Source organism: Falco rusticolus, chromosome 10 (genome assembly GCF_015220075.1).
Source record: "Falco rusticolus isolate bFalRus1 chromosome 10, bFalRus1.pri, whole genome shotgun sequence".
NCBI lineage: Eukaryota > Metazoa > Chordata > Aves > Falconiformes > Falconidae > Falco > Falco rusticolus.
The window spans coordinates 38,050,144-38,072,294 of NC_051196.1; the positions used below are offsets into that span (position 1 = coordinate 38,050,144).

Below are 22,151 nucleotides of genomic sequence, written 5' to 3' on the forward strand. Positions count from 1 at the left end.
CTCTGAAGCATGCACTCAGGATCTCACAGACCTCTGTGGATAGTATTTTGCTCTAGCGTTCATAGGGATAACATGGGTGATGTATTATTTTTCCTCAAACTGTCATGTTCTGTCATGTGCAGTTCTAGGCAAAATATGTAGGTCCTGATGGATCTGAAGCTGAGTGTTGGAAACTCTTCCCTTGCAAAAGGAATGTGCAGAATTCAGCTCAAGGTGAAACATCACAGGTGATGACTCTCAAAAGTGAGACCCCAGTGTTGCGAGAGCTTTGGGTCAGATGTGTGAGGCTACTGTCAATATAAGTTGCAGATCGTGGGGGTATAACATAACATCAGTTACGATTTTACAGGCTGTTTCTAACAACAGAACTTACCCAGTGGCTTTGGTATGTTGCCTTTTCTCTTGAACCCACTACGCTGGGATGCACCCAGTGGCTCTGTTTTATGCATTTTAAATAGTTTGAATTTATTATTACAGTTGGGAGTTTTTCTACTTGGCAAACGGAAATTCTGCTTTAGAATAGTTTTGTGACTTCCAGACCATGCTGTAACTTAATCTGCCAGAGGTGAGTAGATTGGGGAGATTGTGTGTTAAATTGTAGTCCTTGCAAGCTGTTAAGGTTCAGTCTATAACAAATCCTTTATAAACTGAATGTGTTTTCATACCTTTATAGAAAGCAGTTTGCTTTAGTTGCTGGTTTTGCTTTGGAAATAGCCAGTGTCTTCTGTAAACCAGAAGTTCCAAATAATGGATGTCAAGAGTGGTTGTGAGGGAGAGAATAAGAAATCAATGATCTTTAGAGTTTCTGGAACTGTTGGAAAATAGAAAAATTTGAATGTTACATAACAAGTATAAATAATACTTTGTCACAGTAAAGATTAATTGTTGCAAGTCTAAGATAAATTTATGTGTATGAATGGATATAAATATAAGTATGCTCTACAAAAACTCAGTGAAACAATGTGAAACTTGGTTTTGAAATGTTGACTCAAATCTGCAAGCTGAGTGAGATTGGTGTTCTTTTGAGTGCATGCCAGGGAAAAAAGGAAGGCTCTTATGAAAATAATAAAGCCCCAAGTTATTTCAGTTTAATTACACAAAACTGTAATCATAGCCTGGGATCAGAGCCTTTGTGCACTGCTTGAGCACAGTAACCACTAAAACCTTTTTCTCATCATGTGTCTTTTACACAGCTCTGGTAAGTGATGAAGCATTACTGCTTGGTTGGTGGTATTCAAAACCATACTTGATGGTGCAGTGGTTGGGAGTAAGCTGGCATGTGTCAGCTTGGAAACTTAAAGTGATGAAATACCAAGAAGATGCTGCAGGGTTGTGTGAAAGCTCAGAACACAGAATCTTAAGAGAAAAGAGAAAGCATTGCAGGCTTCTGCTTAAAGAGAAACAGGATGAGACATTGTATTAGGCATGGGGTTGTTCTAAGTACAGGTGCCAACTGCTGGCATTTTCAAAGCTTGCAGGACTGTCACTCCTGCCGAAGGAAGTGAACAGAGCCTTTGTGGAGAGAGGTGCAGATGAAAGTCAACTGATACATTTCACATAAACAATTACTCTTTTTTTTTTTTAATAGGAAGAGAAATGCTATAGTAAAATTTCATTTACTATGAAGAATGAAAGTGAAATCCTTTAATTAAAAAAAAATTCCTTTAATTAAAAAAAAAGAATTCTTGCTTTAGGGAGGAAAAGAGTATTTGAGCCAGTGCTCATCATTTCTAAATCCTGTTTAGAAACAGCTGGTAGCTGAAGTTGGGCCTAGTTTTCCTAATTGCTGAGAAACTCCTTTTTTTTTTTTTTCCATTCAGTTTTTTTGAATGTGTGTGTTTGGAGTGAAAATATTATTAAGCAGTTGATTTTCTTAAGCTTTTCTGATGCAGGCAGGTTTCAAGAGATTCGTGCTTCTCCCACTTACTGCACAAGCAGGGTAACTGGGTTAAGGTGTTTACCTATAGGTTGAGCAGATCTTCAGGCTTTACGGAAATGGATATTGTGTCTTAACAGACCACCTACTCCTTGCTCTTGCTGCTGGGATACCTAGACTAGTCTATGATCAAGAGTTTCTGCTGCTAATATTCAAGGAATTGATTGAAACTGGAGAACATACAGCGTATTTGGAAAGCTGTGAAGTGAAAAAAAACTTTGTGTGGGCTCTTCAAGAATGTCTGTAGGCAGCAATATATAAACAATTGCTGGCTGAGGTTGAACATGATGTTTTCAGATTAAATGTGAATTTTTAAAATCTGAATCTGTTAAGGAGCTATCCCTCTTTTTTCTATAAGGGTTCCATCTATAGTTGTTAAACCTGCTTTCTTGTTATCCCACGAGTTGGTGAGGAGGGAGTACAGCCTGTTAGAAGAACAGTTTCTGCTCTGCTGCTCTACACTGCCAGCCTGGCTGTGACATGCATCAGCTGGTGCCCTTTGATCTCTGGGTGCAGCAGGAGGATGTAGTGGGAAAGGGTCCTTTGTGGTTTGTAACTTGCCAGGAGTTCAGGAGAATACCTGGGCTGTGTTTAAAGGGAAGTTCTATGCCATTACTAAATCCAAAACAGTAGGGTGAGACACCCTTCAGGGTATTAGTGTATTGAAAGATAAATCCTTGAAACAGTTGAGTATTACCATGATTTCATTGTTACTGATCTGGGGAAGAGATTTTGATAGTAGATGGGAGGTCCTCAGGTTTGAGGGCTTGGGTCATTTCACTTCCTGGCTTTGTTGTGTGGTTTAACAGTTCCAATCTCAAACTTTTAACTTTTCCTTATTTATTGCATGTTACAAAGACACCAATATGTACAGACTTGTCCTGCCTGCAGCTTGAGACCTGTAGTAATGGTTTCCTCCCAGAAAGGGATTGCTGCTCGTTGGGGATGCTAAAGCTTACAAGGAGCAGTTTATTTGAGGTTAACTTTACTCTTCCTGGTCCTGTGTTCTATTGGGGAGGAAAGGTGGCTCCTGGTTCTGTCTCTTCTTGGTACAGAAGTCCCTGTTGCAGTAGAGAAAAACAGAAGTGTTGGCACAGGAGCCAAGGCTGGCTGTCCTGGTCTCTTCTGTCTTGTCATACAAATGTGAATGGTTGTCTGTAGAACTGCAGATCGTGCAGATGAGAGACTGATGTAAGCTGGTCTGGTAGAATACTATGTGTAGGTAAAGGAAAAAACCTGATACCTGTGACTTGTGATTTTAGGAGAAATGTATGTATTAAAGGCAGTGGTTTCTTCTGGGGTTGAAGGCAACTTGAAGCTGAAGATGGATGGCTCTAACTCGTAGTTTGAACAGTTGACCTGACTACTTCAAACTTGCATCTTTGAAAGTGCTGGCATTAAAGCAGATTATGATGACGACCTTGGTAGAAAGCTGACCTATGATCCTCTTTGCCTAAAGCTTTGCTAATTATTGCTGAGCACCGGTTTTGCCCTGCCACCATCACTGGAGTATCTGAGTGCCATGCAGTAGCTTATTAAGTGACATCGTTAACGTCTGTCTGGGATAGATTGCACTGGGAGGTCTAAGGGACTAAATGTTGTCTAATAAAAGCTCATCTCTTCATTGAGATAAGTGTTTACACCCTGTAAGTATAAGAAAGCAGTGTAGCTACTTGGATACTGGAAAGACCAAACAATTGCTTCCCTGCTTTCTGAGCTCCTGAGAGAGCTTCTCCATCAAATAGCCATGTTTAAAGTAGTTGTTGGAGCTCTGCAGCTGTCCAGTCTCTCGAGCGTTCTGATACCTGGAGGCTTATCTTCTAAATTCAATTCTGAGCATTGTAGCTGTTCCTGGAACAGAAGTGTCTGCACCTTGGTGTCCAACAAAGCTTAGCTGTCCCCTTGTGACAGGCTCGCTACCGTTTTTTCCTGAAGGCAGCACCGCAGCTGCCGGGCTCGGTAGCTGCCGTGGGCGATCGTGTCAGGCTGGCGGGGAGGGAGGTCTTGCAGGCTGGGGCGCTTCTGCAGTTCTTGCGCCGCGTCGGGAGCACCTGCCGGGCACGGGCGGCCCAGGGGCTGTAAGGCCGCCGTTCCCCGCGGCGGCGGCGCGGGCAGGCCTTGCGCGCCAGCCCTGCCGTCACCGGCCGCTGCCCCGGCGAAGCGACGATACGCGACAGCGTTTAAAAGCCCGTTTCCCGCCGGGGAGCGCAGGGCGGCAGCGAGACGCGCCCGGCGGAGGGAAGGGCCCTTCGCCCCGGCCCTGGGGAACCGGCGCCGCTGGGAGCTGCGGGCAGAGCCCGAGGCAGAGGCGGGCGTGAGAGGCGGGGAGCGGCGCCGGGCCCATGGCGGCGGCGCGCAGGCCGCGCGCCCGCGCGGTGGCGAGCGGGCCGCGGGGCCGAGCCTCCCGCCGCCCCGGCGCTGCGGGCGCGCTGCGAGGCGCCCCGGCCCCGCCCCCCCGTGCCTCCGCCAGCACCTGTGGGGCGGGAGCGGCGATGGGCGGCGGGTGACACTGTGCTCTGCCCGCAGATGGCCGGGTGCGTGTCCAGGGTGGAGCTGTCGGTGTCTTGCCGGAGCCTCCTCGACAGGGACCTGGGCTCCAGGTCGGATCCCCCTCTGCGTCTTGCTGCAGGAGGTGGGTGGAGGCCTATGGGTTGAGGTAAGGCGGATGTCGGCCCCGCTTTGCCCTCGGGTGCCAACACGCTGGGTTTTTGCCCTTTCTGTCCCGCGGCTTTCCCAGCAGGTGTGCGATACATCAAATCCAGGCTTGCATTCAGCAAGCAGTGTCCATGCTCATAAACTCTAGGGTTTGACGTTTATTGGTGTTGTTGCTTACACGTTTGCTCAGAGCTGTGTTGAGATGTTTGTTTGCCTCCCTGGTGTGATACGGCCTGTCCACTTCCCTGTACCCCAGAGCACGCGCTCCAGCATACAGCGCTTCACCAGCCTCTTTTCCCTTAACTCCCAGAATGTTCCCTGTGGTGCCCTTTGCTGCCCAGTGCAACTCCCTTTCCCGGCAAGTTGTGGCTCGGCCGGGCGGCAGTGGCTGGGTTCATGGGTGAGCTGGGGGCAGGGGCTGTGGGTGAGAAGCTGAGTGCGAGGGCAGCCCCTCTTGCTCACCACCAGTGGCTTTGCTTCTGTGTTTGCACAGCTAGATCGCACAGAGAGGATCCAGAACAGCCAAAACCCGTATTTCTGCAAGAACCTCGTTGTGGACTGCTACTTTGAGAAAGTGCAGAAGCTGAAATTCGGAGTGTATGATACTGATAACAAGTGCTTTGATTTAAGTGACGATGACTACCTGGGAGGGATCGAGTTCACCCTGGGACAGGTATGCGTAGAGGCATGTTAAGTGATGTACAAAGTCGTAGCAAGTGTTGGGATTATTATGAAAAATGGGGTGAAAGGTTGCTTTATCAAATCCTTTAACACATTCAAATTTGAAAACATCAAATAGGTTAGCTTGCGTTAATTACAGAAATAATTGTCAGTCACAAAGGGAAGGTTAATGGTGTCCATGGTTTGCAATTAGTTTTTTAAGTTAGGAAGCACTTGTAAAACTGAAAGTAGTACAGGAGTAAGGAAGGCATGGTGTGCAGGGAGCCCTGATGGAGTTTCCTTTCCGCAAAGTGATCATCAGACAATAAATTTAGGGAAATAAAGCTATACAAGATTCTGTATTCATTTCTTCGGGAAGAGTTTGTATAGCTAGGTATGAGAGGAAAAGTGGGGTTCATGTTACTAAAGAAAGACTTGATAGTAGGTTTCTGTTGTTTATTAGCGTTTTTTGGCTACTTATAATGAAAATGCCTATTGCGTCTTGTTTGGGGGTAGCAAAACCAAGAGGGTAAAGTTAAGTTTGGAGACACAATAGTGGGTACTGTTTTGTAGATAGTGAGAGAAGATAATTTTCAGCTATTAGGGAGCACAGACTCTGATGGCAGTTGCTGTTGGAAATGTATTTAAATATTTTTAAATCTCTTAAGAAAGCTTGAAAATTTTGCTCCTGAGGAGTAGTTCTTTATTCTTATTTATATATTACCTATCTTTTAATCTTAGGTTGTTTCCAGCTCTGTGTTCACTTGGCCGCTGGAATTGAAGCAGGGGAAGCCAGCTGGAAAGGGGACTGTTACGGTAAATAAGGTTTTTGTGTGGAAAAAATGGTTTCTCATTTTTCATATGTTGTCTGGGACCAGGTAACATTTCTGGTTTTCTGTCAGTGTATCTTCAGATGCTATATTTCTACAAGAAAAGTTAGGTGTTTGTAACCACAGTTTTTTTCATGAACAGTGAACTCTGTGGGGTTTCCTGTTTAACTCCTCTCCACCCCCCCACCCCCAGTTTCTGTGGTACAGATTTCAGCAGAGGAGATCAAAGATACCAGGGTTGTGCACTTGGAAATGGAAGGCCAAAACTTGGACAAAAAGGTACTAATCTTTCTTTTTTTAAACTCTATTGCATGCTTCTGCAATATTTACAGTTAGTACCTTTTGGCCAGGAATCTCTGTTATTTGCGGATGTTTAACTAAGCTAGGTAATCCATGTATGAAGAAGGGCTCTCTGTGTTTCATTGCTTACAATGGAGTAAACTGGAGACATAATTTCATGTTGAAAACCACAATGTCAAATCAGAAACTCAACTGCCATGTTTAGGTTTTAGGAGATTATTTTGGCTTTGGAATATTCTGTATATTAATACAGTTCAGTTATATATTTTCCTCCAATGAATATTGTAGCTGTGAACTGAGCTTTCTGTAATGTTACTAAGGAAGAAAAGGTGAATGTTTAGGTATGCTGCCTTGACGTTATTTTAAGCCAAAGACCAATCCAGGGCTTTAATGACACCACTGCTCAGTCAGCAAAATGACGTGATTTGTAGTGACCAAAATGGTCTGAGGAGGCGGTCTTGGAATCGGAGGTAATAAACTCTGATGACTTAGAAAGTGCAGCAGTTTAAAAGAGAAAAGTAAAATAGAGGAAAACAAATGCACAGTTTGTTTGACTTCGTTGTTTGAAGTATTTATTGTGTAGTGATTAACCAGCTCTTCTCTCATCTGAGTAAAATATAGGTAGCTGATTACTTCCGTTGGGTTTTTGTTTGCAGGATTTCTTAGGTAAATCAGATCCATTTTTGGAGTTTTACAAGCAGAGTGATGCTGGAATGTGGTAGCTGGTGTACAGATCAGAGGTAGTATTTCTATGCTGATGTCTTTCTTGAGTAGATCAGACGGCTTATTCCTTAAAAAAGCGGGAGTCCTGCTCCTGCTCACACTTTGCACTGGTTTTGCAGTAGAAGTTGTCTTGTGTCCTAAAAAATGGATTCTGCTCACCATCCTGGCAGCAGATTGTTTATTTGCTACCTGGTGACTGGATTACACTGGCTCGGTGAAGAGTCTGGCCATGCAACAAGTGAGAACAGGGCAGGAGTCTCCTTTCTCCCTTTCAGTGGTGATGAGCTGTTAGATTGGCTTAGCTTGGCTCTAAAATCTAACTTGAACTTAAGTCTAAAATCTACCCTGAACTTAAAAGCTTTTATTTCTTACAGAGCTTTTGCTTGGCTGTCTATGCATGTCAGGGTTGAACTGACTGAGGCTGTTCTTAGATAGCTGTACAGAACCCTTGTGTTATGTTTCTTAGTGTCTTGCACACTGCATCCCTTGCATGATGTTGTGCTTGTATGTGTAACTTTTTTAAGGTGATTAAGAACAACTTAAATACATGCTGGAGGAAATTCAGTGTTCCCTTGCAGATGTTCTGTGGCGGAGATTTTAATAAACCTATCAAGGTACAGCCTTCAGAAATTCTCTTTGTTGTTACAAGTAATTCAATCTCTGTTGCTGTTAAAACTATGAGTTATCAGGTTGTCTGGTCACATTTAAATTTTTAGATTGCCTTTCTAGAATAGTAGTGTGGCAGATAAATGATTATATGTCTATTGAAGTCTGTATTAAAACATTATGAACTGTCAAATTGAGAAGTCAGGAAATGCAGAAGTGACATACTTTCTAATGATTAGTCATAAGAAGAGTAATAATTGGTTTGGTGTTTGTTTTTTCTTTTTTTCACTATTCTGGCCAGGGTTTCAGATTGGCTTTTGGTGGTGGTTGGGTTTTTTTTTTTCCTTTGTTTGGTGGTTTTTTTTGTGTGGTTTGTGTTTTTTTGGTTGTGTTTTTTTTTATTTTGTGGTTTTGTTGTGTTTTGTTTTGTTTTGTTTTTTTTTAATTATGGCTTTCTAGCACTGTTTCTAAATTACCAGAGAAGTTAATCTATGTTGTACGAGCTTGAGTGCCTTAGGATACTGACAAAGAGAGGACGTTAATGCATCTGTCAGTTTCATCCATTCAGGAGACTGGCGGGCTTGTCCCAAGTCTTTTCCAATCTATTAATGTTTTTGAGTCAGAACTGCGATTCCTTGTGGTCCTGCATGCAGTGACTAATTCTCTCTGGTCCTGGCTTAATGGAGGTGGTAGCAGAACAATTACATCTTTTAATAAGTTTATAGAAAAACTGATAGCAAATTAATTTCTGTTCTAAGAAATGCATTGATAATGTAAACACATTTAAATGTATAGATAGTTCTATGTGATTGTAGCCTCTTTCTGCCTATCCAACTCCTAAATGCCTTCCATTTGCAGAATTTTCCTGCCTCATCCTGTCTGTGAAGAAATCTCATGCTGGAAGTTTGATCTGAAAGGTTTAGCAAAAAGCATGCGTGCTAATGTGTTTTTGTGCAGCATGATGGGTTTGAAAACTACTGAGATTGTTAACCTCAGTAATACTAAATTTATAAAATAAATACAATATAAAAATAGTAAAAAAAACGTAAAAGTAAACCTATAAATAGGTGTTCAGGTCTACTGCACTTGTTGATGCATAGCAGTGTTTTAAGTAGTGTTCGTGAGCTTTTCTTGTTGGGGAATTAACAGTCTCAGGTCAGAAAGAAGTCCTCTTGGTCCAAGTGAGCAGCAAACCTCGAAAGAAGGAGGCAAAAGGATGCATATTATTATTTGTCAAAACTGACATGAGATGGCATGTTTTACACATTCTGTTACATGAGGCTGCATTTGCTATAGTCCAAAAAGATTAGTGTGGTAGTGGTTGGTGGATTTTTTTTTTGGGGGGGGGGGGGGGGGGGAGGATTTTTTCCCTGTTTGGTTTGTTTTGAGGGGTTGGTTTGTTTTTCAGAAGCTTTCTGTCCTTTGGAATTAGTTTTGTAATGGCCTGCTTCTAAAAAGATAGATTTTTGCTGTTAGTTTGTTTCAGCCAAAATTCTCAATGCATGTGCAAATAATCTATTAAATTTCACAACACAGCTGTGAAAAAAGGATTATACTGTTCTTGTATTTAACAAGTTAGGGAAGTCAGAAAGGGGAATCCAGGCTCACAGGAGGAGTTTCACTAGCAGCACTAAAGAATATAATATTACTCTGGTGTTTCATTTTTCATATGGCATTTGCTGCTTTGAACCTCTGGTTTGAGGTTTCCAAAAATTTACATAGGAACAATTACATGAAATAACAGTCTTCAGTGAAGGGAGAACTTGTACTGCAGCACAGTAGAAACAGCCATTTTGATGCATCCCCTAAATATCAGTTTTGCCAGCTATGTGTGAGGATTGTGTACTGAATATATGTGTGAACATCAATCTTTGGTTCAAATTAATGATGCTACTAACAATGGTAATTCTTTATTCATTGTGATGCAGAGTGATGTTCTCCTTGTTATGTGTTAAGAGCAGCTTTGATTTGTGACACAGCCTAATCTTCTTGACAGTTTCATTAACAGTAGGGGCAAATGAAAGTAGCATATCTCCACCATAGTTATCTAAATGGAAATAGCAAATGTGAAATTTGCGGGTGTTGGTACTGAGACTAAAGCTGCCAGTTCAAGTGCTTGATGGCATATATGTAAAGGCACATCCATTTTCTGTGAGGAAGCTCCTCCTGTAGATGAAAGGGGCATTTTACCTGCTGACTGTATTCCAAGGCTTATAGTGTATATTGGATAGTTCATTTACGAAGGATTAATTAATCATTAAATAACTATATACAGTGTCCAGCAGTATTGCTAGGATTTTGTTTGAAGCAACACCACTCTTTGGGCTGTGTACAGTGATTCTCGGCCAGTTTTAGAAAACCTTTGCAAAAAGAGGTTTGTTTTAAGGCATATCCTGCTGTGAACTAGTAACTAAACTGGTCCTAAATACAGTTTTATTGGAGTGGCTGAGAGGGGGAATGGGAGCAAGTGGGGTGGGGAGAAGAGGTGCATGGAGGCAGCAGCTGCTGAATTCTCTGCAGCTCTCAGGTGTATTGTGCAAAGCAGACCCTGCACCAGGAGGTTGCACCCTGCGTTCAGCATGAGAGCCTCCTTCGTTTTCCTCCCTCACACAATCCAGGTGCTTCTGAGTGATGTTGAAATGTCGGCATTGTTGAGAGAGGTGGGGTGGAGTTCAGGCGGGAAGGTGAGAGTTGCTTCATGTTGGAGCGTGCAGAAGAGATGAATGGAAAGGTAGTGGCTTGGGATGGATAAAGAGGGAGAAGTGGGGCACAGAATCTAAGGTGATCTTGTTTTCCCGTTAAGAGACTGAAGGATGACGTGGTGCTTCCCATTTAGGTGGCTGGATTAGGCCATAATCCACCGGACTTTTTGTACAGGTTTCCCACTGATACCTATGGAATATCCCTGATGAATCAAAGTAGTCCTAAAAGAACACTGTCTCAAATTCAGGTATCTGGCTATTGAATTAGACATCCTTACTCAGGTGTTACCTGTGGGTTCATCTTGTCCCTTTGTCCTGAGGAAAAAGCTGTCACTGTGGTTTATACTGGATTAACATCAGTTTATTGATTGCTAAAGGCAGATCATGGAAAAAGAGAGCCTTCGAATCTGTGTAGAATGTGAATTTCAGCAGGGGAGAAAGCAGCTGTTTACAACTGTTTCTTGGTTGACTGCTTCTGGAATTGTGTTCTACAGTTGTGTGTATCTTGCATGTTATAAATGCTCTGTATAGTTGATTTTGTGGGGATCTATTGATAATATAAGCCTTATTGTGTTTGCTCGAAGGCATAGCTGTTAGCATATTTTGTATTTTTAAATGCATTGCTCTCTTGCATTATCTGTTTCTGAAGCTTTCATGCTGATTTAAACGTGACTGGTTATTAATTGTCTCTAATCTGATTGGTATAAGATGCAGAAAAAGACTTAGTGCTCTGTGGAATTTGCCATTACTTTGTAAAGCGATGATATTGCTGGGCAGAAGAAAAGAGTATGTTCGAAAAGTGCTTAGATAACAAATTTTTAATTGCTTGTTCCCATTACCCCAGCTGCATATCTTGTCATGAATGACCTTGCATTTATACATCTAGGCTGTGAAGTGTTGGGGTTTTTTTTTGTTTCGTTTATGTTTAAACTGCGGAAGGCTTTTAATTATAACTTTCACTGTGCGTGCTTATGGGTATGCAGTGGGTGAGCAATTCAACATCTCCCTTTTTGAGCAGTTCGCTCAGAGTGTCTCTTACTATCAGGTTTCAGTTAGTGATATGGATGACGCCACTGGTTCAGATGTGATAGGGGAGTTCACTAGCATTGCTGCAAAGCTGTCAGAAATGGGAGATCATGTGGTGAGCAGCTGCCATTCTCCCTAATGCAGTACACTTTGCCCATTGCTTGCTCTCTTCCCTTTCAGGTATGGTGTGCAGATTATGACAGTGATGGGTCACATGACTCAATAGGCAGTTTTGAAACTAATCTGACTCAGCTAAACAAAGCCAGTGATGACTCTCCGATGAGCTTTCTCAATCCCCCACTAACTCAGTCCATAAGTCAGTCTTTCAGAAATCCTTTTTAATATGGACCTCAGAGATATATTTTCAGTTGTTGCCTCCAAAAGTGAATTTTTCTGTGTGTATCTTTGTATTACTAAGCTAACATCTGGGAAAAATAAAACCTGGTGTGGGAATTATTTGCCTCGGTACTGTTACTATTCCTTTTCCTAAAGACATCCTTGAGCCCATTTTGTGCTGGCCACCAGCCACTTTGGCCAGCAGTTCAGCTTGCTTTTGCCTCTGCTGAGTCAAGTGGAAATAAAAGGGCTTGTTCATGTTTTAACAGGTGAGCCCAGAGGTAGGGCTTGTCTCAGATAACATTTGTGCTTGAGCTGGTCACCCTTTCTTGGTTGCCTTTCTAGCTGACAGAGAGAAGCAGCTCTTCCAGGGGCACTCTTCTTACCTTGTCTTGGGCATCCAGTTTAGACTAAGTTGAATCACTTGCTGGTCATGCCAGTTTCTCTCTTGTCTGCACCTGAACTCTCATTGTGGAAGTGTCTCATCAGAATTCACAGATGAATTCCCACACAGCAGATAGCCTAGGACTGCTTCCAGTTGCCTGCCAGCTTGACTTCTGTGGTTGTAATCCTGAAGTTTGTGGAAGATTCTTGGCTCTTTCCCTAGCTTACATCAATTAGTTTTGATTTCAAGTGAAACACTGCCATTGGGAGCCTGTGAATTTAGGCTATCCCATGCTGAGGTTTTGCCTCGTCTTCTGTTTGAGTGCATTCCTTTCCCTTAACGGAAAAAGAACCTGATTATGTTAAGAGGAGTGATCTTATTTGTGATCAACTTTTTTTTCCCTCTGATAAAATTGACACTGTTTCATAGTTGCATATAGAGTAACAGTTACGTTGCTGAGGAGAATGATTTTCTGAGGCCTTTCCTTGTGTTCTGCCCAGTGCTAGTAGCAAAAGCATAGTGTTTAACTTGTCAGATAGCAGCCAAAGTAGTTGCAGACCTTTTTAATACTAAATTTCAGAATTGTGCTCAGTATTTGTGTAACTGTGTGATGTGTGACACTCTTCTGTTTCAGTAATATGCCCTGTCGTAAATGCAGATATTTGGGAATGTGCTTCTTGCATTCTTGCTTTCTGTAGGTGGAATTTGAATGCATTAATCCTGAGAAAAACAGAAAGAAAAAGAGCTACAAAAACTCTGACATTATTAGGATAAAATCTTGCAAGGTAGGAAGATTTTTGTTGATTTTTTCTTTCTCTTTTATTTTCTGATTGTAATGAAATCTGTTCTTGTGGGGAGGAGGTGTAACACTCTGTTCCTCTGGATTGAGGCACAATATTAGTTTCTTGACTACATCATGGGAGGCTACCAGATTAACTTTACAGTGGGTTGTTTCCCCACTGTACCTCTTGGTGTGACAGGTGGCAGGAGCAATGAAGTTGTGATTAGTACTTTTATTTGCAGTGATGAAGACTGCAAAACCCAAATGATGTTATATTTTTACTTTTTGTGATCAAGTAGCAACTTCAGTGGAACTAGGGTTTCCTTAAATTTCTTCTGAGAAATCAGTTCAGTCTATCAGTGGAAAAGATTAGTATTTATTAAACATGCATGTACCCCAGTGGGAAAAGGTACACAGATTTACCTGCCTGCTCCTGTGTAGGACTGCCTGTGTGCCTGGGAGAAGGGGAGCTCTGTGGGCCTTGTCTAACCCTCCGTTTCTGGGTGTGGTTAGTTCTTCTCATTTGCTTATGGTGATGCATCAGTGACTTGCTGTCATTGTGGCTGGTTAGGTGGGCGTGGACTTCACTGGCTCCAACTGAGATCCCAAGTCACCAGATTCTCTTCACTACATCAGCCCAGATGGGATAATGAGTAGCTGAATGCCATCTGGAGTGTGGGAAGTGTAGTCCAAGATTATGACATGTATGTAATGATCTTAACTGATCTAGCCACTGTGTCAAAAATGTGTCACAGCAGGTGTCAGTGATCAGGGTTGATAGCTTGTTTCTGACTTGTAGTGTCTGAGTGACTGAGGTGCTGCCTTTCCTTGGGAAATGCCTGCAGGAGATGCTACTGCTTTCTCCTGCTTCTGTCACTGCCAGGGAGCGCAGTGGCAGCCCTTTGTAATTTTTTGCAATATATGCAAATAATTGGCATATTTGCTTGGTTTGTCTCCCTCCAGGTCTGCCCTTTTATGGCCTTGGGTTACTCTGTAATGCTGCTTTAGCTGGTCACTAATCCCTTGTTACTGACGGTGCATTTCAAACGTGAATGCCCTGTTTGATTCAGTGGGAACGTGTTTGTCTGTTCTGTCCTTTAGCCAGGCTGTGGTTGGGTTGGCTTTTCTTTTGCTACTTTGAAATTTCCTGGGAGTCCTGTGGGGTGCTGCACTGACAGACGTGCTGAAACTGTCAAGCCAAAGCCTGAAACCTTTGGGTGACTGGCCATGGGGAGCTAGATGGTGCATGCATTCTGTATGGCAGGAATTGAACCTTGGTCCGCAACTGCTTTCTGGGAATAAAACAGAGTAGTGAGTTACGAAAAATTGCTTTCTTATTTCTTGTTGTCCTTTCTCTTCAGGGACAAGCTGTTTCCTGCATTTGGGTTTGGAGCTCAGATTCCTTCTAGCTGGCAGGTAGGGCCTTTGCAACGTTGGGCAGTTGCTCTGTCTGTCTGCATTCCCTAACTGTTTGTAATGTCCCCTTTCCTAGGTATCTCATGAGTTCGCTTTGAACTTCAACCCCAGCAACCCTTGTTGTCAGGGTGAGGACACCTCTTTATTAATACTTCACTGTGAGATGGACAGATGTTTGAAGTGTTGTATTTCTTTCATAACTGGTGAAAACTATATGCAGCACCAAGATATGCAGGAAACTGGATTTACTCTCACCTGGATACGGACAAAAATGGATGTGTGTTGATGCAGATTTCTGTGCGGTCTTTATACGCTCCAGTGAAGGGGTCTGGGTTTTAATTTGATTGTTAGTCTGTGCTGGAATTTTTGTTGCTGCAACTTGGTTGCTTCTGGTATGTTATAGGCGGCAGTGGATTCAGGTCAGCAATGTGCCTGTGCTAGTCATGTTTCTAGAGTGACCATCTGCTAAGGCTGTTGGAGACCAGTTACTTCATCAGCAGTGTGTCTATGTACAAATGTAATCTTTTTAAAGGCTTGTCCTTAAAGCTTATTTTCTTTATAGCCATCTCCTTTAGTGGAGATTGTTTCAGACTGGATTGGGTTTGCATGGCAACATTTTGGTGGGGTGCAGGCTACAGGGGTGGCTTCCTTAAGAAGCTGTTAGAAGCTTCGCCTATGTCAGATGGAGCCAATGTCAGCCAGCTCCAAAACAGACCCACTTCTGGCCCAGGCTGAGCCCATCAGTGATGGTGGTAGCACTTTGGAGATAATGCATTTAAGGAGGAGGGGAAAGAAACCCACAACTGTGCAACAGCAATTCCAGCTGGAGAGAGGAGTGGGAATATGAGAGGAGCAGCCCTGCAGACACCAGTGTTGGTGCAGGAGGGAAGGAGATGCTCCAGGTGCCAGAGCAGAGGTTCCCTGGCAGCCAGTGGTGAAGCCCATGGTGAGGCAGGCTGTCCCCCAAAGCCTATGGAGGCCCATGGTGGAGCAGATACCCTCCTGCAGTCTATGGAGGATCCCACACCATAGCAGGTGGATGCCTGAAGGAGGCTGTGACCCTGTGGGAAGCCCAACGCTGGAGCAGGCTCCTGTCAGGACCTGTGGACAGAGGAGCCCATGCGGGAGCAGGTTTGCTGGCAGGACTTCTGACTGCAATGTGGGGCTCATGCTGGAGCTGTTTGTGAAGAACTGCAGCCCATGGGAAGGACTCATTTTGGACAAGTTTGTGGAGGGCTGTCTCCTGTGGGAGGGACCCCACACAGGGGAAGAGTGTGAGGAGTCCTCTCCCTGCAGGAAAAGGAGTGGCAGGGACAATATGTGATGAACTGATCACAACTCCCATTCCCCATCCACCTGCACTGCTGTGGGGGGAAGTAGTAGAGGAATTGGGAGTAAAGCCTGGGAAGAAGGGAGGGGTGGAGGAAGGTCTTTTACGATTTAGGTTTTATGTCTCAGTATCCTACTCTAGTAATAAATCAAACTAATTTTTCCCAGGTCAAGTCTGTTTTGCCTGTGATGATAATTGCTGAGTCATCTCTCTGTCCTTACCTCAACCTATGAGCATTTCATTATATTTTCTCTCCCCTGTCCGGATGAGGAGGGGAGTGATAGTGGCTTTGGTGGGTGCCTGGCATCCAGCCAGGGTCAGCCCACCACACAGCTGTTTTTAATGGCTGCTCTCTAAGCCGGATTATGACCTTTTAGGACTAAAGTATCTGGCCTAAGGCCAACAAAAAATGGAATCCGAGATTCAGTGTGAAAATCCAAGCGTTCCCTCGGACAGTTCATTTTTGTCTGCCTCACTGGGATCTGTGTCTTTGCTCTTTAAATGTCCCTGTGTGGTAGTTCTGAGAGGTATTGCAGTAAAATCTGCATGGTGAACAACACAGGCAGCAGTTGTTGCAAATGAAGCTACATTGATAAAAGCCAGGAATAGGACAATTTAGATGGATCCACAGAATAATATGCATCATTTAAAATCAACTTTTAAAAATATGTTGTTTAGTTAACCTGAGGAAAACTTCTTACCTAGGAAAAATCTTAGTGATTGCTATTTCTGTTACAGAAATGTTTGAATCCTGAAACAGGGATCATTGTCTAACTTGCATACAAGGAAAATGAAAAGTTACTGTTCCAGAGAACTTCTGACCTTGTTGTCTAGTGAGACTATAGGCAATTAAACTAGGCAAATTGGATGCAAGGTAGAAAGGACAAGGTAAACATAGTGATCAGTGCCTTCACTGGATCACTTTTCCCACAACTTCCATGAGTTCTGTGATGTTAGATGCCCAAAGTGATATGAAGGATGTAGAATGGGGGAGAAATCTGCAAATCCTGTCTCTGCGGCTGTCCACTGGTTCTGGCCTTGTGCTTTGTGTATTTGCTGTTATCCTGCTGCTTATTTGCCCTTCAGGCATTTACAGCTGTGTGAGAGTTGTTATCCTTTTGCCATACTATTTAGTAGTACTTACAAAATAATTACTGCAGAAGTTGTGAAGCTCTTCTGGCAGCTTGCCTTTTTTGTGTTACAGGGATCCAAGGAATAGTGGGTGCCTACCACCAGATCCTGCCTCAGATTCGACTCTATGGGCCAACCAATTTCTCTCCTACTATAAACCTCGTGGCAAGGTTTGCAGCGCGCTGGGCACAACAGGGAACTCCTTCAGTGAGTGCACGCCCTTTCCTGTGGATCTGCGTTGGGCTGATTCTGTTTTTCTGTGTTCACGGTGGGATAGAATGGAATGGTAAAGTGGTGTTGTCGTCCTTCCTTAGGATCCCAAGTTTGGTCTTCTCTTACCAACCTACAGAGAGGGTATTGGTACTGTCTTGGTACATATTGGTATGAACCTGTATGATGGACATTTGACTCTAGTTTACATTGCTCAAGTGCTGTTTATTTCTCTTTTTCACAGTTTGCTAGCGTTGCACTTAACTATTGAAGTATACAGAGGTGCTGTGTTGGCTTTGAGACCAGTTGGACTCTGTCAGCAATTGCCTCTAACCAATCTTGCCAAGCTCTATCACCTGTAGGGAGTACACACAGTATGGAGGGGCCCTGTGTATTTTATTCCAAACAATTTTGCTTTTAAGAATGTGCACAAAGACTGCTTCCAAGAAAAATACCAGAGGGCCCGACTATCTGTCCCACCATGATGGCATGCAGAATAGGGTTATCTAGAGGACCGGATTAACAAAGGAGTCTGAGAACTGTTAAATCAGTATGCTAACTGTATTGCAGAGAATCTATGCTACCCTACAGTTGTGTTGCATGTCTCATTTGTGTGCTTGCATGGCTGTGGCTGCTGTTTAAATTCAACTTTATAAACTTAATCCTTTTGCTTAAGGACTCTTATTTCCTGATGGATTTAACTGGTTCCTTTCTGACAGACGGATCAGAAAGAATTTGGATGTACCCTCAGATACTTGCTTTATGGCCTAGCTGTGCCAGTATTTTTGGTTCTACTTAGGTTTGTGTGTATGTCAAATAAATTTCCCACACTGTGAGGTGCTTGGTCTAGGGAAATCAGTTTCTTACATTTCTGAGGGTATTTTTCAGCCTTCCCAACACTTGGGGGAATCTTATTTCTCTTTATATGTTAAATATCTCTACCTTTTCTTACAGATGAAAACCTAACTATTTAAATAAAGAACTAGTAATGGGGTACAACCATAGTAACCCTTGTGTTAACTGGGTTTTGGAATTGGAAATTCAGTTTTATTTTAATTGTGCGTGTCTCACTTTCTGTCTTCATTTGAATTCTATAGATAGCTGCTGTAAAACAGTGGTTGCTCATTTCAGAACCAGGTACAAACATTACCCTCTGGAAAAGGAGGGAAATTTTAAACACTTCACTGTGCATATTTGTTGGTGTGAGGTATTTTTTTCTTCTTCTTGAAAAGGTCCTGTATTCTTCCCCTCTTGTTATGTCTAGAGTGTCTTTGTGTCATGACGTTTGTCACTGTATTTTGAGATTTTTAATGCTTACAATGTAAATTACTGATAACTAAAAAAAGACGACTTTTTGAGTTACACTGCAGGGATATTACATACTAGCCTTTTTGAGTTATCAGTGAGTAAAGCAGCACCTTATCAGTGAATTCTGTGTGCAGCTTTGTTGATTTAGTAGTACTTTGCTCATCTCTAGTACTTTCTCCCAATTGATTGTTTTTCATAAATTAAATTTAAGACTACCTTTTTTCTAGTACAGAGGAAATTCTAAGTGCACAATAAAAGGTGCTACGCATATGAGAAATGTGAATAAGCATAAGCTTCTTTAATGTTCTGGTTTTGTCTTATCTGCAGCACCATCTAATTTCTTTCCTGCTCTAAGAAATTGCCCCATTTGCGTTCAGTTATGTGAGCTTTGGTGTTGAATTCCCTAACTGGGTGCTTTCTAATGTTTTTCAGCAATATTTTATCTTGCTGATCATCACAGGTGGAGAGATCACTGACCTGGATCAAACTAGGCAAGCGATTGTTCATGCCTCTAAGCTGCCAATGTCCATCATTATTGTTGGAGTTGGTAAAGCTGATTTCAAAGCAGTGGAGTTCCTTGATGGAGACAATGGTGTCCTGAAGTCTCTGACAGGAGAGCCAGTTGCACAAGACAGTTTGTGTCCAGTTTGTGCCTTTCAGACAGTTAAATGTAAGTTGTCTTTAACTTCAGAAGAGTCCTGATGCCAGTGTATATGCAGCTATTGCATCTAAAAAATAAGCATGGGTCTAGACAAGGCAGCAAGTTGCATGCTCAAATTGCTGTCCCAGTGCTTGATACCAGTGAGAGTTGGGATGTTTGTGTGTTTGAAACTGTGTGCCTAGTCACAGCTCTTTTGCAGCTTTTTCTTAAAGAGCTCTTGTATCATTGATTTAATATACTGTCTCTTGGCTATTGCAGAGTTAAAGGAGTAGATGAGATGATGTCTTTCCTGGGATACAAAACATTTATTAGGCAAGGAAATGAGATCATATTGTCAGTCTCTGATGTTGAGAGTCCCGTGAGTGATTTAAGCTAAGTCTTCCCTGTTTTTTGAAAGCAGTCCTGTCATTCCGCAGCTCCTCCCTGCTTTCACTGTTGGCTCTAGCATTCATGCACATTGCACAGTGAATTGGGTTGAAGAATGGAGTCAAATGAAAACCCAAAATAAGAGAAATTGCTAGTGGCTAGGTAGTACCCCACCCAGATCAGGGCCATATAAAGGCTGTGTGAGCCTAGGCTTGCAGTGGAAAGGGAGCAGTGCAGGGGTGAGAACAAGTGATTTTCGTCAGCAGTGCTAAACGGCAGCAAAGAACTCTTGCAACAGGGAGTGAGATGAAATGGGGTGGGGGCTGTGCTCTGCGTTCTGCAAGAGTGCTTGTCACTGGGCTGATAAATCCTTTCTCTGCAGTATTTCTGGTTTATTCTCCTTGTTCTTGTGGGCTCCCAGTAAGCACTTTCCCAGATGGTTCTGGCTGAAGTGCCTAAGCAGCTGGTGTCATACTGTAAGTGGCAGGGATGGCCACCTGTGAAATGGTCAGAAATAATGATGAAGTAGATTGCAGCCTGACCCTGGCCACCTGTATCACTGGCATGAAGAAAGCTGTCTGCACCCATGCTCTCCCTTGCACACACTGTCAGTGCTCAGTGCCTCAAGATCGTACCATTCACACTAATTCTTTCACCTGCTTGTGCTCTGTATCTTTGATCTTTCCTGTTCCTAATAGGAAGAACTATATATAAGGAAAAACCCACAGCTGCTGGCAGTTTGTCACAGAAAAATAGACCTTGCTGGTTTTCCACCTTGCAACAGTGACACATCATACCATGCATCATTGCTTGACACAGCCCATCTGCTGCATGGTATCACAGTGGGCATGTGCACTGGGCTGCTCATGCAATGCTGCTTTGCTGTGCTGAGCAGGAGAAGTACTGCAGTCATGTTTGCTGTAATGATACTTACCGTGTGTTCCTTGATATGGTTTGTTTTGTTGGTTTTTTTTCTTTTTCTTCTGTGGGAACAGGGACCCTTCTGTCATGATGGGTACTGAAGTCTGTTGGTCAGATGCCTGCGGTAGTTCCTGTTGTGCCTTCATAAAGTGCCAGTATATTGCTGTATACAGAGGTTTATTTTTAAATTTCAGTGACCATACTTTGCAGTCTTCTTAATCACGTTTTTCTATCAGCAAAAATTTCCTCTGTGATAGTCTCTTGCTTGGAGCCACTGTTGCAGTTTAAGAACACTGCGGTCTGCTTATTAGTGGGGGGGGATTAATGAGGATTAATTGTTAATTAATCAAGATTGGGATTAATGAGTCACATTAATGTGACTTTCAAAACCCAGCAACAAGGAACATGAAATAAAGATGATTTGAGTTATTTCTTTGTCACAGAAGTTATGAAATGAAAAAGTAACTATCTGTGGAACTCCAAAGAGGTGCTTCCTTGTCCTCAAAAATGTGAAGTGTGTATCACATGGTCTGGGGACTGTAGAACAGGCACATGGTGGTAAAGCACAATTGTTTGGGGAGGTGGCAGGGGATGGTTCATTTCAAAATAGAGATAAAGAAACTTGTGCTTGTCATTGCACTACAAAGCGGTCATCAATTTCAGTTTCGTAAATAAATAATCTGCTTTGACTTACATAATGTGTTTGGACTTTTATTTCCTTTCTGTGCTTTTCCTTTTGTTTTCCAGCTGTTGCGACAGAGGGAAGACACAGTCACTCAATATGAGTGATCAGCAGACTTCGTTTATTGTCTCTTACAGTCACCTTTTATGCCTTCTTATAATTAGCTCATACATATTACAAAAGTTAAGCTCATTATTGGTTAGTTGCCTAAATACCAAGCCCGCCCCTAGTTTCTCTTCTGTAGTTATCTGTTCCCACCTGCAACATTCTTTTCCCACCGAAATCTTCCTGTTATTGTGTAACAAGAACAGCCAAAGACAGTGTATTTTTGCTTTACTTCAGAGAAGCTGAGAGCGATGTGCATTTTTGTCCAGCCAGCTGGACTATGTCTATGAGACCTTTTTCAGCTAGCCAGTTATCCACGATTCCCCCGTTTTTATTTTGGGTGACATAGGCCTGGTTGACCATTTTCAATAACAGCGTTTTAACACAGGAAAATACACAGCCAACTTATAAAATCTCAGTTCAGAAGTATAATTCCAGAAATACTTGAAAAATAAAGTTAGCTTGAAGCTTTAATTTAGATGCTCTTTCTGTTCCAGTGATATAAAAAGTTTAAAAACTTCAAAGGTAATTTTAAAGTTCTGAACATGGACTAATGCAAGCTCAAAACCCAAAAAGAAACCAAAGTTATGTTTGACTAGGAATATTTGCAAATATTTTAGTGGAAAATCCCTGACCATTAACAATTTTCTGTCCAAATAACAACTGCCCTTATGCAACCAACCAGTCCATACATTTTCTGAAGAGTACCTCATTGATATCAAAGAATTAACAAAGGGAAAAAATTAGTTCTAAGCTATATACATTCATAAGTGGATTTTTCAATAGTTGCATACAGATTTGCACACTAAGCCATAATGGCTTGTAGGTGATAAACACAAGAAGAGTACGTTGCTTATCTGTCTGAATGTCTATGCTAAATTTGACAACTATGCCACAAGCCAAGCCTACATGGGTGCTGTATCTTATGCACGTTCCTTAACAAACAGAAGTATAATAGACAAATTCCCAAGATCTAGTCCCCAACCTAATTATATTGTAGCCAATTAAGGAAAATAACACAAATGTGCATATCTACATGTGCACACACCTTTTAGTTCAGAACCAATCTGTGATAAAAGGC

At 42.5% G+C, this 22,151-nt stretch overlaps 1 protein-coding gene across 1 annotated transcript in view; it reads left to right on the top strand.

The window, feature by feature from the left end:
• The window catches only part of CPNE1 (copine 1), a 41,436-nt gene extending 20,460 nt beyond the window's left edge, over positions 1–20,976 (top strand). Inside the window, 19 exon segments of the mRNA XM_037402730.1 lie at positions 4,463–4,543; positions 4,545–4,592; positions 5,085–5,264; positions 5,993–6,067; positions 6,289–6,360; positions 7,038–7,121; positions 7,629–7,718; positions 11,619–11,718; positions 12,859–12,943; positions 13,042–13,102; positions 13,512–13,584; positions 13,587–13,644; positions 14,302–14,356; positions 14,433–14,484; positions 16,891–17,024; positions 18,768–18,968; positions 18,970–19,012; positions 19,257–19,354; positions 19,787–20,976. Coding sequence (XP_037258627.1) covers positions 4,463–4,543; positions 4,545–4,592; positions 5,085–5,264; positions 5,993–6,067; positions 6,289–6,360; positions 7,038–7,121; positions 7,629–7,718; positions 11,619–11,718; positions 12,859–12,943; positions 13,042–13,102; positions 13,512–13,584; positions 13,587–13,644; positions 14,302–14,356; positions 14,433–14,484; positions 16,891–17,024; positions 18,768–18,968; positions 18,970–19,012; positions 19,257–19,354; positions 19,787–19,891 — 1,695 coding nt within the window. The 3' untranslated portion in view covers positions 19,892–20,976.
• Positions 20,977–22,151: the final 1,175 nt, after the last annotated feature.